This window comes from Vigna unguiculata, chromosome 5 (assembly GCF_004118075.2).
Source record: "Vigna unguiculata cultivar IT97K-499-35 chromosome 5, ASM411807v1, whole genome shotgun sequence".
Taxonomy (NCBI): Eukaryota; Viridiplantae; Streptophyta; class Magnoliopsida; order Fabales; family Fabaceae; genus Vigna; species Vigna unguiculata.
The window spans coordinates 43,621,815-43,637,867 of NC_040283.1; the positions used below are offsets into that span (position 1 = coordinate 43,621,815).

At 30.5% G+C, this 16,053-nt stretch overlaps 2 protein-coding genes across 2 annotated transcripts; both read left to right on the plus strand.

The window, feature by feature from the left end:
- The first annotated feature begins 3,227 nt into the window (after window positions 1-3,227).
- Window positions 3,228-10,412, plus strand: LOC114184228. The gene is made up of 18 exons (XM_028071511.1): window positions 3,228-4,502; window positions 4,597-4,683; window positions 4,773-4,986; window positions 5,098-5,203; window positions 5,555-5,809; window positions 5,949-6,030; window positions 6,120-6,179; window positions 6,279-6,331; window positions 6,675-6,841; window positions 7,797-8,007; window positions 8,262-8,316; window positions 8,411-8,467; window positions 8,547-8,795; window positions 9,356-9,420; window positions 9,525-9,581; window positions 9,669-9,762; window positions 9,841-9,981; window positions 10,059-10,412. The coding sequence occupies exons 1-18, from the start codon at window positions 3,528-3,530 to the stop codon at window positions 10,137-10,139; spliced, it is 3,009 nt and encodes a 1,002-aa protein (XP_027927312.1). The 5' UTR covers window positions 3,228-3,527; the 3' UTR covers window positions 10,140-10,412.
- Window positions 10,413-12,115: 1,703 nt separating this feature from the next.
- Window positions 12,116-14,448, plus strand: LOC114183894 (uncharacterized isomerase BH0283-like). The gene is made up of 6 exons (XM_028071067.1): window positions 12,116-12,283; window positions 12,369-12,569; window positions 12,796-13,104; window positions 13,251-13,412; window positions 13,633-13,716; window positions 14,248-14,448. The coding sequence occupies exons 1-6, from the start codon at window positions 12,233-12,235 to the stop codon at window positions 14,353-14,355; spliced, it is 915 nt and encodes a 304-aa protein (XP_027926868.1). The 5' UTR covers window positions 12,116-12,232; the 3' UTR covers window positions 14,356-14,448.
- Window positions 14,449-16,053: the final 1,605 nt, after the last annotated feature.

The window sequence follows — 16,053 nt, forward strand, 5'->3', positions numbered from 1 at the left end:
TACATGCATGCATGCATACATACATACATACATACATGCAGACATACATACATACATGCATACATGTCATACATGTCATACATACATACATGCATACATGTCATACACACACATACATACATACAAACATACATACATACATACATACATATATACATGCATGCATACATACATACATACAAGCAGACATGCATACATACATAGATAGATACATACATACATGCATAAATGTCATACATACATACATGCATACATGTCATACATACATGCATCCATACATACATACATACACGCATACATACATACACGCATACATACATACATGCATACATGTCATACATACATACACACATACACACATACATGCATACATACATACATACATACATGCATACATACATACATACATGTCATACATACATACATACATACATACATGTCATACATACATACATACATACATACATACATACATACATACATACATACATACATACATACATACATACATATATATATATATATATATATATATATATATATATATATATATATATATATACATAAAGAATATATTTTACATCTTTCAAGATCCACCTCACAATTTGGTGTCAAAATGTCAAAATAAATTATTTTAATCCTTATAAAAATTATAAAAAAACATATTCATGTTATCTACGGTGAGGGTACTAATAAAAAACTGCAAAACTTTATCTAACTTAATATAATGAATTAATTAACATGGTTAACCATGTTCCGAAAAAGAAAAAAATTTGGTTTATCACATTATATATATAAACAAAACGTTTTTAATAGATTTACAACTTTAAGATTAGTCAACCATTATAATATAATGTACAAATGATTCATATAAGAACATTATAATCAATTTAAAAATATTTTTCATAAAAATATTATTTTAAAAAAATTGAAAATATTAATTTTGTAACATAATTTAGAATAAAAGTTGTTATTATTATAATAGTTTATAGAAACGATGGATAAAAAATAAAAGATAAATTTAAAATCTTACAACATTATTGGCATTGTTCTTCTTCTTATTATTATCACAAGCATTTTATATTATAATATTTTATTTTTTCAAAAAATCAACAATAAAAAATTTAATTTTAAAATTTAAGATATATAAAAAAATAAATTATAATATAGTTTTTATTTGCTTATTCTCTTAAAAAATTAATATTTAAACTCAATATTTTTAACTAATTATATTAAATTAATTTTCAATAGTTTTAATTTTAGTTTTAATTTTCCTTCCCATCTTAGAAAAGAACAGAAAACCATAAACAAATCCATTTAAAAAAATAGTATTTCAGTAAGTCTATTGAAATCATTTTTCTTTAAAAAAATATTTTAGGAAAAAAAAACTCCACTTTCTCTATTTTATTATTCTTAAAAATTAAATAATGTTATTATACACATTATGCATTTTCCTCTTTTTGCAAACAACATACCTAATGTTAAACATATTTTTTATTAGAAAAGTTTTGATTACGCTAACAATGTTTAAAAATTATTTTTAAACATCCATTTAAATTTTTTTTCATAAAAAGTATTATTGTAAAAAAATGAAAATATTAATTTTGTAACATAATTTAGATTACAAGATTTTACTATTATAATAGTTTATAGAAAGACGGACAAAAAATAAAAGACTAATTTAAAATTTTACAACTTTATTATCATTGTTCTTCTTCTTCTTCTTCTTATTATTATCATAAGCATTTTCTATGATAATACTTTATTTTATCAAAAAATAAATAATAACAAATAAAATTTTAAAATTTAAATTTAAAATATATTACAAAAGAAATCATAGATTAGCTTTTATGTTGCTCCTTCACTTAAATAATTAATATTTAAACTCAATATTTTTAATTAACTATATTAAATTATTTTTCACAAATTTCAATTTCAATTTTAGTTTTTATTTTTCTTTTATTTTTCCTTCCATTTTAGAAAAAAAAACAGAAAACTATAAACAAATCCATTTAAAGAAATAATATTTCAATAAGTGTATTTAAATAATTTTTGATTAAAAAAATTATTTCAGGAAAAAATCTCCACCTTCTCTATTTCATTATTCTTAAAAAATATATTAAATAGTGTTATTATACACATGATGCATATTTTCCACTTTATACAAAACAACATAACCTAATGTTAAAAATATTTTTAGTAGAAAAGTTATGATTACGCTATCAGTATTCATTAAATAATAATAACATGTTAAAATATTGGCTGGCTGAATTTTGTTTAATTAAATTAAAATATAAATTTAATTAGTTTTCTATATTGAAATAAAAAAATACTTAATAATTTATATATTAAAAATATTAGCTATAATCATTTTATTATCGTTAGAGGTGTTATGTGTTTGATTTTTTAGTTTTCATACAAAATTTGAATTAAAGTTAATAATATTTATTTTTGAAATATATAATTAATTTTAATATAATTGTTAAATGTAAAATTGAAAAAAATAAAATAAATACATAAAAAATAATTTTAAAATATCTGTTAAAGATAAAAAATATTTTTAAAATAGTAATGAGAAATAAATTGTTTATAAATAATTAATTTTTAAAATAATAATTAAGGATAAATTTTTAAAAAAGGAAATAAAGTAAATTTGAAAATAAAAGAGGAAATATTCTCTTTATATAGGTGATAGATACTTATATATTATCGTACCAACATAATTCATATTTCAAAAAGATTTATTTGTTATAATTTTTAATTATATAAAATAAAAATATATGTTTTATATGCAACTTAGAAACTGAAATAGTAATTTATCATACATCTTTTAATATCGTAATTTATATATTTCATCATGAATTGATATAAACCTTTCCCTATATATCGATAGAAAAAATTTACCAGCTGAATAAAAACGGCTAGTAATCTTTAGAAGAGATTTGTTTCCCAGTTTCAATTTATTCACGTCGAAGATTCAAATTTAAGAATTATATATATCTTTGCATGCTATATTATTATAAATATTCTTCTTCTTCTTCTTGTTATTATGATAATATAATCTCAGTAACTGCAAATTGTTAGTGGACACCTCATGATTGGTAAGTGTGAAGGATAGGCCGCAAAAATTTTCAAAATTGGTCAAATAAATAATGTATTTAATTTAAATTTAAATTTAAATTTATGGAACGTATAAATGAGATATCAGAAACTGGAATATCACGAAACACAAGGCCAAATGGAAAATCAAAATCTGGAGAAATGGTATCGCGATCATCGCAGGGTTAGTTTGGGCATTGGAGAAAACATTAACATCTCTTCTTCTGCGTCTTTCTCTCCCTTGACTCTCAAATCCCAAATTATTCACTCTTACCCTTTTTTCTCCAAACCCTAACTTTCCCTTTCCAACCCAATCCTCTCCTTTCGTTCAAACTCCCCCATTCGCATGTGCAATCCGCACACTTTCTCGGATCTTCCATAAATTTCGGGTATTATTGACCCTTTTCTGCTGCCAATAGCTTCAATCAATGGCCAAGGGCACCGATTCCGACGAGTTCGTGTTGCTTTCTAGGGTCCGGACTGGTCTCAAGAGGGAGTTCGCGTTCGCAATGAAGGCCCAATCTGAGATCTGCGGCGCTTCTCTGGGCCGAACGCGGGCCAGCAAGAACCGGCCCGACCCTCCTGTTCAGGCGGCATCTGCCCGGAAACGGTCCAGGAAGACCGTCGAGCCCAAAACGTCGGAGGACGTCTTGAGCGAGGAAGAGGCTAAGAGCGACGTGGTGGATCTTCAGAGCGATGATGAGCCGAAGAATAATCATGCGGGAGAGTCAGAATCTGCGGCAATGTTGGTTTGTGAAGAGGAAGCGAAGAGTGGAGTGGCCATGGAAAATATTATCGGCGAAGAGGAGCCGAAGGTGTTGGAGACTGTTATCTGCGAAGAGGAATTGAAGGTGTTGGAAACTGTTATCAGCGAGGAGGAACCGAAGGCGTTAGAAATTGTCATGGGCGAAGAGGAACCGAAGGTGTTGGATAGTGGTGTTAATGAGGAGGAGCCTGTTGTGGCTGACACGTTGAAGGAAGAGGTTGTGGATGAGACGGCACAACCTCTTGGCGAAATTAATGAAGAATCGGAGAAGGGTGTTTCGGGAGATAAGGTTCCTAGTGGGGAAACACTTGTTGTGGAGAATGATGATGACAAGGGGAAGAAGAATAAGAAGAGAACGAAAAAGTGGTTGGAGAGGCTTCCGATTGTGAGAAGGTTTACGCGGTCGGCACTGAAGGAAAAACCCGAGGCAGCAAATGACGAGAAAAATGTTGGTGCTGTTGGACTTGATGATGTTATTAAGAGGGAATCAGAAACCGAGGCTTCGGTGTTAATGACCACTCCTATTTCGGGCAGATTTTCGAATTCTAGATTGAGGAAGTTTCCTACTAAGTTGAAGGATCTTCTGGCTACGGGCATTCTTGACGGATTGACAGTGAGGTACATGAAAGGATCAAAGGTATATTAATCTTTGCTTCTTTTAATAATGGATTTTGAATGTTTGTATTTAAGACTTTCTGCTTGATGTTTGAGTTTGTTTGACGACATTTTAGGCTCGAAAAAATGGGGAAACAGGGCTTCAAGGAGTGATTCAGAACTCTGGGATTCTGTGTTTTTGTGAGAGTTGCATGGGGATTGAAGTGAGTTATACTAATTTTTAATTTTATTTTAGTGTCTGACAGATTATGGTTGTAATTTGTGCTTTTTATTTGTTTTTTTGTGGAAATAGGTGGTCACACCCACTGTGTTTGAGCTGCATGCTGGCAGTGCAAATAAACGTCCCCCAGAGTATATTTACATGGATTGTGGGAATGGTGGAAATAACCTCCGTGATGTCATGAATGCCTGCTGCGATTTGTCATTGGAGTCAATGGAGGAAGCCGTTCAAAAACTACTTGGTGGCTTCACTATGAACAAATCTTCCATCTGTTTTCACTGCAGAGGTTTGAAATGCATATGCTTCTTGATTTCTCTTCTTTGATTATCCCAATGTTTTTGCAGCTTTGATACTTATTTCCGGGCCATGTAACAACTGATATTGATGTCTCTTTTAGGAGCATGCAAGGGTGTGTCAAAGCTCGTATGCGATGCTTGCATAGCAAGTCCCCCTCAAACAGCCACAACAAGTAGCAAAAAGATTTCATCACCAGTTCAACCAAGGTATCACTTAAATTTTTGTTTAATAAACGTATGACTACTTGATTTTACATTATAAGGATGAGAAATGAGGATTTGGGTGAATATGGTAACATTTTCCTTCCTTTAAAGTGATGGATAATTTCTAAGTTGTAAGACTTATCAACCGTTTTACCATCCCTGTCTTGTTTATTAATAAATGGACAGGCTATTATAGTATAGGATTACTACTTATTTTGTTTCATGTCACTTTTACTCTCACACGTATGTTTCTGTAAGAGACTATGTAATGTGCGTTGTGATAATAATATTATCAAAGTTCACCGAATGCATTGCATATGATTATTTAATGCATACACATCCTATCTATCTCAGATCACCAGAGCCAGTAATGGTTCAAAAATCATTAGACAATGAGATGCAGCCAAATTCATTAGACAATGGGGTGCAGCCTGAGTCGCTAAATAATTGCGAGGTGCCAAACTCATTAACCAATGAGATGAAGCCAAATTTGCTACATAGTGGGTTGAAGCTTAATTCATCAAACAGTGGGATGAAGCCAAATTCATTAAAGAATGGAATGAAGCACAGTACATCTCGTGGTAAGAGTCAGGGAAGACTAACTAGGAAGTAAGTGTATTTGTAAATCACTTTTCTAAACATTTTGCTTCACTTAAAATTTAGAATTGCTTATATTTACATGTTTTAACATACTGGTGATTTAGACTTATCAAGGATTTAATTCATGTATATTTTTAATATTTGAAAGGGATCTGCGCTTGCATAAGTTGGTATTTGAAGCAGATGTTTTGCCAGATGGAACTGAAGTAGCCTACTATGCTCACGGACAGGTAGCTGTGATTAAGATTGGTTCTGTTTTATTTTTCCTATTGTTTTTTGGCTTTTATCTTTCCTTATTGTACTTTTGTTTTGTGTTCAGAAACTGCTGGTTGGTTACAAAAAGGGATATGGGATATTTTGTACCTGCTGCAACAGTGAGGTGCTTTTCCTTGTTATTATATGTTATATTGTGCCACATATTAGGCTATGACAGATATTTAACACCTGTACCTTTTTGTAAAAAAAATTGACTGAGCAGGTCAGTGCTTCTCAGTTTGAAGCTCATGCTGGGTGGGCATCTCGACGAAAGCCGTGAGTTCTTGTTTAACTTTTATTATTGGATGCAGGGTGCATTTGCATTGTTTATCTAGATTTGCATTAATATGCTCATCATGAGTTTTATTTGTTGTCTTCCTCATTAAATGCGTTTAAATTGTTATTGGATGCAATTATAGGGTGTGCCAGCGTATTCTATCTAGATTTGCGTTAAATTGCTCGACTCAAGTTCAATGTTTTTCTTTTGGGTTCTATAGATATTTTCTAGCTCTAGTACAGTATGTAAAAATATAATTAGATTAACAGATTAAGTATTTGTGAGGAAAAATATTTGTTACTGTCGTCATTTCCTTGTTTAAATTATGTTATTGTGTTGCAGTTACCTGCACATTTACACATCTAATGGAATCTCACTCCATGAGTTGTCCATCTCTTTATCAAAAGACCGGAGATTTTCCAACAATGATAATGATGATCTCTGCATCATATGTGAAGATGGAGGGGATCTTTTGTGTTGTGATGGATGCCCTAGAGCTTTTCACATAGGTGAAACGTTGTTTGCTTTTTACTGTGTTAATCTATTCTTTATTGACATGTGTTCCTTTACGCTCTCCTCGAATATTGGTATATAACATCCAGGAATTAAATTTTAAACTGAACAAGAAACTAGATACGGAAACTGAACTAGCTTTGATCTATTGAAACAATGTCAGTAATGCTATCTTGCCAGCCAAAACTATTAAACAAAATGTGGTGAAGCTTCTTTCAAAGAATGTAGGATCTGTATAGAATTTCTCAGGGTTGCTGGATGCATATGGGGCACAAAAGGCCATAATGATTAGAAATCATACTATTATTTAAATGTTTTTAGGATATTTTTGCACCCAACAATCTTTAGAAAATTCTGTAATAACACTTTTAAAGTGATTGTAAGCTTTTAAATAAATTCTTCAGTGTGGATTTATTTTATAATCAAAATCAATAGCAAAATTTGTTATTTTGGTAAGTGCGCTTTTTAATTGTGTCAACATACTTTAGGAAAACCAATGTTATGTATCTGAACTGACATTTAAGCTATGGAGATCGCTTTTTATTTTTTGTTTTATTATGGTGATCCCTCATTGTATGCCTTCTGTAAGATACTCTTAAGCACTTTCTAGTGCTTTTAGCAGGTCATTTCTTGACCAAGGAAATGGACAATCTTGTCTCTTGCCTGAAAATGGTTCCAGTTTTATTTTATCAAAATATGAGAAAATCATTTTCAGTATTATTTATTTTTTATGTAAGATTTTCTTTTTGGATAGTCTCGCACCTCTGGGAATTATGGAGATTGTGTTTTTTTCTTCAATTTTCAAAGAAATTGTTGGCAGTGGTGGTGGGATTTAATTCGTAGTATCCTTTTGTTTAATTTATGAGTAATTCTTTTGGCCAGAGACTTGATCTTGATGCTAGTGTTTATAGTCATTGTTATGACGGGCTTTATAAAATTTTACAATTTCAGACTGTGTCCCTTTGCCATGCATTCCCAGTGGTACTTGGTATTGTAAGTATTGCCAGAATGTTTTCCAGAAAGATAGGCAGGGGCAACATAATGTGAATGCTCTGGCAGCTGGAAGGATTGAAGGCACTGATATTTTGGAACAAATGAACCCAAGATGTATTCGTGTTGTCAGAACTGTAGAAGTTGACCATGGTGGATGTGCCTTGTGCAGGTAACACTTCTCTTTGGGGTCGTTTTATCCCTTCAGTAACCAACTGAAAGCTTGCCAATGTAACACTAGTCTCATTTATTAGTTGGTGTGGTGAACTCACGTGGGAATTTTTTCGCAGGCCATTTGAAATTCTTCTTTTGTATTGAATACTCTGTTGTGTTTTTTTAATATTTGCTAGTTTCTATACATGTGATTCAATACACTGGCATTGACACATTATTCTCTTACCTTCCTCCTGCTTTGATTCAATACAGTCGTCACAATTTCAGTAAAAGCTTTGGTCCTCGGACAGTAATTATTTGTGATCAGGTATTTGCTTTTTCTGTCTTTTAGATAGCCAGGTCTTAATGACAAGTTTCTTTATATTGTACGTTTTAAAGTTCTGATGGGAGTGTTCTTGCAGTGTGAGAAAGAATATCATGTTGGCTGCTTGAAGGATCATAACATGCAGAACCTTGAGGTACTTTTGTTTTTCTTTATTGATTTTCTCCTCTTTCCTCTTGTAATAAGTAATATTTTTAACGGATATTAATTTACAGGAATTGCCTGAGGGGAATTGGTTTTGTGGCACATCTTGCAATCAAATCCATTCTGCTCTGGCGGATTTGGCAGCTTGTGGGGAAAAGAGTGTCCCAGATTCTCTTCTAAGTTTGATTAAAAAGAAGCACGAAGAGAAAAATGTAGACATTCGAGGTGACCTTGATGTTAAATGGAGGGTTATAAATTGGAAACTAGATGATTCTGTTGAAAATAGGAAAAGGCTTTCAAAGGCTGTTGCTATCTTCCATGTGAGTATATAAGATTAATCTTAGTTTTCTATTCCTTCTTCTCTATTTATAAGATCTTCTCACTGGTCCATAAAGTGAGGTAAATTAGTTGAAAATAATAAGTTTTTTTTTTTGACAGGCAAAGAATTTATAAATAGTAGAGTATCTGGAATAATTAGTATTGTTGTTCCATATCATATTTAAAAATCTAAAGTATTTGAGTGAGACTTTCATATCGTGAGCAGTTATATTCTTAAATCAGATTACTCATAGAGACTCATGTCATTCATTTCAAATATCTATTATATTTTTGGTAAACACCTCAATAAATTAATGCTATTTTAGGAAATAAAAAATAATGCATTATTCCACTACAAAGGGGTCTTCTGAAAAAGTTTGACAAAATTTCTGAAAACGGTCTTGTAAATATTTATAGAAGGAGAACATTTTATCAGTTACTCTGTTTTTAGTATATAGAAATTGTGGTATATTTTTCATTTATATTTTGACGATGACATTTATTTTATGTCAAGTTTGATGGATGTGCAATTTTAGTTAGTATGAATCTTTTTTTTGTACAGGAAAGGTTTGATCCTATAGTTGATTCAACATCTGGCCGAGATTTCATTCCGACAATGTTGTTTGGGTAAGCCTTGTATATTTTTTGTGTATTCTATCTATATTTATTTATTTATATATTATGTATATGTAGGATGTGAATGAATTTTCTTGTTTGTTTCATTTCCTCAGAAGGAACATTCGAGGTCAAGATTTTAGTGGGATGTACTGTGCAGTGCTTACTGTCAAGTAAGTATATCAGGGCGGCATGGTTTATGTGGGTTGCAACTTTGGTTGGAATTGTTACTTACAAAGTATATTTTTATTGTTTTGCAGTGGAGATATTGTTTGCGCTGGAGTATTTCGTGTCTTTGGATCAGAAATTGCTGAGCTTCCATTGGTGGCAACTACTTCTGATCAACAAGGACAGGTTATTTAGTTTTTTTACTCTAGTACAAGGATTTCTGTGAATGCCAGGAAATATTCTAACTGAACTTTTTTTTTCCAGGGTTATTTTCAGTGTCTATTTTCTTGTATTGAGACATTACTTGGTTCTTTGAATGTGAAGAACCTTGTGCTACCAGCTGCCGATGAAGCTGAATCGATATGGACCGGTAAATTTGGGTTCACAAAGCTAGCTCAAGATGAGGTATGTATTAACTTCATCTGTAGATTCTCGATGGTTTCCACTCATTTTATATAGACTAACTTGTGGTGTGGTTACAGATAAACAAGTATAAGAAATTTTATCGCATGATGATATTTCAAGGGACCTCGGTGTTACATAAGCCTGTTCCTGCACTCTGAATTTTGTGTAAAGTTTTTGGTGGAACAATATGCTGTAGACTTTTTTTCTTGGTTGCTTTGCTGGCTGCAGATCAAATGTTTAGTATGTACAGGGATCTGTCTTTTTTGGTGTACAGAAATACTGACAACCACCTCTAGCTGTTATTATTTGTTTTCGTAGCAAAGGAATCAAAGGAGGTTAGAGTTGAAAATAGAGGAAAAGCTAGGTCAAGAGATTTTGTGAAACTAGCCAAAATTTTGGTTTATGTTATAAAATTCATTTATTACTGCCCACTGCTTTTAACCTCCTTTATTTTATTTACTCTAGTTTTTTTGCTTTCTCCCATGTATCTTTCAATCAGAGATGTATTTCCCGGTATCATTAATGTAAAATCCCTCGGTTGGTTCACGCACTAAAATGGGAATTTTTAATTGACAGTGAGATAAAATCAGTTTAAACTTTGCATCTGATTCTGCAATTAATATAAATTATTGTTGACAAGTTTATTTATATAAACAATTTTCTAATGGATAGATTACGTACTAAAGTAGCATGCCAACAGAAAGATATTTCGTAAACATTTCATTAGAATTTACGTTTTTACTTATTATAATAATAATAATAATAATTAAACGAATTTAAAAATACACTAAATAATAAAATAGTAGTAATAATAATATTTACAATAAAATAATAAAATCTATTTTTATTTTCCAACTTCAGTTTCTTTTATCAAATTCAAACATCAGAAAAAATTATAATAGAGAGAAGTGGTGTGTAGGATGGTGTGAGAAATTTGAACGGTAAAATAAAATAATAATTGAGCAATGAGGGTTGGTGAATGCAAACAAAATAGGGAACAGATTGGAGTAAAAAAGAATGTGAGAGTATTGGTGAGGACGATAATGCGTTGCAGGCTTATCCGGTGAGGTATTCATCTTTATGGGATTTCATATAGCATTGTTTAACATTAAATTTTGAAATTGTGGCTATTTTTCCTATTCATATTTACAATTATATTTGTATTTGATCGAGATCTCTGGAATTGTATAAAATTCATTATTTCAACAACCCATCTTTATATACTTCACATTTATCTATTCATATTTGCCTACTACCATCCTAACATCACGACTGAGTTATAAGATGATTCAATCATAAAAATTGAAAGATTGTGAAATTTATTATATTACTTTTTACTACATATTATTATTATTATTTTTAACTAAACATTTTTTAATTTAATTTTTTATCCTTTTAATTTTGTAAAACATATATGACAGAATTTTAAACTCCAACATTGATGGCTCTAAATATATTATATCAACACACCATTTTTATGGAAGGGTTGAGGAAACTGAGTTATGCAATTGAATTTTGAAGTTATTCTTACTTTTATACATTTTTTACTCGTAGTATTTATGTTATCGTACGTTTTTTTTTTTTTCACATTCAAAAGGAATATTTTCACCTTTCCCAAATAATTTAAAATTATCTCATTTTTTGCTTTTATCTTTTTTTTCTTACACGTCTTTGTTAAACCAATCAGGGTACAGAAACCATGTGCCAGTTTTAAGTCACATGCTACGTTCGTACTCAAAATAATGGATAAGGTTATTTTTATTTAATATTTTATAAAATATTAATAAAATGTTAAAAATATTATACTTAAATGCTTATAAAAGGAAGCGTATATCTGATATTTCCTTTAATTAATTCTTTTATTAAGCTTATGCAGAGTTTTTCTACTTACCACCCATGAAAAGTGTGCATATGAAAACAAGTTCTATTCTTTTAATTTTTTCTCATCTTCCCATATTCTTAGAAAAAAAGTAGTGATATTAACACTTTATAATATAAATTATTCTATAAACTTTTGGCCAAGCACAAACACCTCTTTATTTACATGAAGGGACAACTATAATTATAAGTCTACAAAACCAATTTCGCTTTTGATTCTAAGTTGTGTGATCTGATAAAAAAAATAGTTAAATTTTAAACTTAACATTCTTTAAGAAGTGATAAATGGGAAGAAGCACTTAACACTTTGGTGGCGGCTGTTGGGGAAAGCTTCGAAGGTTTGAGCAGTCTTAGCAGTGAGTGGAGGAGAGACATGGCATTTGTTACGTTGTCAAATGCAAAGAAACCTGTGAAATACTTTGTGGTATGTTTGTTGTGAGTTAATTCGGTTGTTGATTGTTGATAGGAATTAGGATGTTCTGTTTGGTGAATGTGAGTTTGATAATCAGGTAGATGCATTTGCCGAGTCAGCATTCAAGGGAAACCCTGCAGCTGTGTGTTTGTTGGAAGATGAAAGAGAGGAGAAGTGGCTGCAAGCATTAGCAGCAGAATTCAATATCTCTGAGACTTGTTTCATAACTCCCATTACTCCAATTTCAGACTCTTCTGTCCCCACTTTTCGCCTCAGATGGTTTACGCCCGTTGCTGAGGTAACCTAATATCTCGTACTAATCATATTTTCATGATAATATTTGAGTTGTATATACGGTATGGTCCATCGACATTCCAAACCAGACCGTCGGTCAGACAGTCCAAGGATAAGCGACCTTCGACCATATGATTGGACCGTCTGACCGATGATCTGGCTGAAAATGTCGATAGGTTTGTAGAGTATTATTAATCTTAACTTATGATATGATATTGGATTTTCTGCAGGTTAAACTCTGTGGTCATGCTACATTAGCTACTGCGCACGTACTATTTTCATCTGGTTCGGTGGATAGTGATGTTATTGAATTTGAGACGCTATCTGGAGTACTGGTAGCTAAAAAGATCCCAGCAATTCATACTTCCAGTGCTTCAAACTTGCAGAAAGATCTCACAGATTTCTATATTGAATTGGATTTTCCTGTTGATCCGGTTAAAGAGTTCAACTATGATGAGAGTGCTTCACTAATTTCTGAGGCATTAGACGGTGCTTCCATAGTTGATGTGAAAAGGACAACAATTGGAGATTGCTTGCTCGTAATTTCTATTTCTGTTATTGTCTGATACAAAACAGTGTTAACCATCTATTAACCTGCTTGATTCTTAGAATTAAAATAAAAAGTGTGTTTTTTTCTGAGCAATTGTGCACATTGAACATTGTGAAACATTCAATTTTATTTCAGGTTATACTCTCATCTGGGAAAGCTGTCTCAGAACTACAGCCACAACTTGATACAATAGTTAAATGCCCTGCAACAGGGGTAATTGTTTCGGGGGTGGCTCCTTCAGATTCAGAATTTGATTTCATGAGTAGATTCTTCTGTCCAAAACTTGGAATCAGTGAGGTAAGTGGTCAAGAATCTTATCTATAGAAAGATTCATGTTTCTGATTTAAAACTCCATGCTCCTGACACATCATTTCTGGAACTGTGTAATCCCTTCAAGAAAATGCTATTCTCTTCTTCCAAAATCACTTCACCATTTTAGAGAAGAAGCTTTAGAACAATGCAGAGAGTGATATCAAAAGAAGTCCAATGCTCCATTTCACTTCGTGTTTCCTTTCAGGACCCTGTTTGTGGGAGTGCACATTGTTCATTGACACCCTACTGGAGCAAGAAGCTGGGGAAGACCAACTTCAAGGCTTATCAGGTGGGAACTCTTATTCTGTGTATCCAAATAAATTTTTTGGGTTAAAATCACTTTGATTCCTTAAATTTCGATCAAAATTGGAATTAATTCCCCGCAACTTTCACCTAATTTAGTTTTTTATTTTAAAAATTCATAAATTTAATTATTTTAATCAAATTTTATTAAATTTATTTGACGTTTCAATTACGTTTTATAATAATCATGAATTATATTTCAAACGTCAATTCAACTGAAAAAAATTTTGGTTAAAAAAATTAAATTTACAAACTTTAAATAAATACTTATACCGAATTTTACTTAAATTTAAGAGATCAATTAAATTTACAAACTTTAAATAAATACTTATACCGAATTTTACTTAAATTTAAGAGATCAGAAACATATTTAACCATAATCGTTTATATCAATAAATATTCATTGTTAGTATCCGATTAATGCGAAAAGTCATTAAAACCTTTCGAGTTAACCTTATATTTTCCAAAATGATGTGAAGTTACTATACACTGATATAAACATATGATATTGATATAGGCATCAGCCAGAGGAGGGGTTCTGAATATCCAGTTTGATGAAGGCGCACAGAGAGTGTTTCTGCGTGGAAAGGCTGTTACAGTGATGGAAGGACATGTTGTAGTGTAGCCTTGTTCTTGGCTTTGCATAATTTGTAACACTACTTCAATCTCATCAAATAAACATCTTATCAGTTAATAAAACAAGTATTCTGAAATCAAATCACTATTTCATTAGCATGTTGAATTCTAATTCTAATTTCTAATAAACCCTAAGACCTAGTACTTCTCCTGTTTTCTTCTCTGTTATTCTATATTTTCCTGTCTCGTTTATTTTAGAATTGGATAACATATCGGAGTAGTTGAGATGCAAAGATCATTATTATCCGATCATATTTTTAAATATGATGATTTTTTTTTATTCCCAAGATTTCATGTCATCTTTTATTTCTTATAATTTTATCATGAATTTTAGTGGGAGAAAATCAATTTGTTCATACTTAAATTTTATTATATTTTTATATTTTGTTTTAAGTTCCTATGTTTTAGATAGTGTATTATTTAGCTTTTGAGGACAAAATATTGCATATAAGAGAAACTATTTATGTTTTGTATAAAACCTTAAGATAAATAATCTTAATTTGAATGTGATGTAGTCACTCTATCATGAGTTTTATGAGATTTATGCTGTTTAAACTTGCTATAATTTTTGAGATTAAGACGACATTGTATAGTTTGAATAAATAGAACTTAATGTGTCATCATTTTTGTATTTGATGAATGCATATGTATTTGAAAAGAATTATTTGTTGTGAAAATTTGAAGTAAAATATTTAGGATTTGTTCACTTGTTTGAGAGGTATAGAAGTAGCCTACAATAAGATTGAATTTAACTTGGAGAATAATAATATTTGGAAAAATTATACATTGTATTGATTATTTTGACTTGTTTGAAAGCTATATTTGGTGAGGTGAATTTAAATAAAACATTTGAAACTTATTTTGTTTTGTTGTATGAGATTGATTTTTTTATATGTTTCCTCAAGTAGGATATTTCTGCTCAAAGAAAAACAATACAATAACTCAACTTTAATTTCTGCATAAATTTCACTTAAAGCAAGAAATTTTAACTCAAGTGAGGAGATTTTTGGCTCAAGTTAAAAACAAAATTTCTTTTGATCTCTTTAAATGGATAAGTGGATGAATATGGATAATTTTATAAATGTAAAATAAATATTAATTTGTATATTTTATTGATATATGTTTTAGTTTAAATGATATATATATATATATATATATATATATATAAATATAAATAAAGATAATGTTTATTGAAATTGATGAAATTTGTATGAAATATAAAAATCTTCTGCTTCATTAGTGATTTAAGTCTTCCATACTAAGATATAAAATGATGAAAAACTTAAAGAGAATTTTACTTATGTGACATGTGTAAATGTGTGAATGAATTTATCCTAATTCATTATTCTTAAGTTCATTTGTAAATAAATAAATAAAAAACAGAAAAACTAAGATACGATATATAGTCACTTCAAAACTGTATTAACACAAAATTAACGGAAGGAATAAATCACACAAATGTTTGAACAAGAATACTAATTAAATCTAGATTTTTTTTGTCCTTGTTTGCTTGGTTTATTCAATGTGATCTCTTAATTTTTGTTGTCCTTGATTCAATCATTATTTTATTTAAAATGAATCAATGTTATCTCTTATGATAAATTAGTCTTGACACCTTTTAAAAAGTAATCATATGTTAATAACTTTAAATTTCTACCCTCTGATCATGATTATGAAGATGTAATAA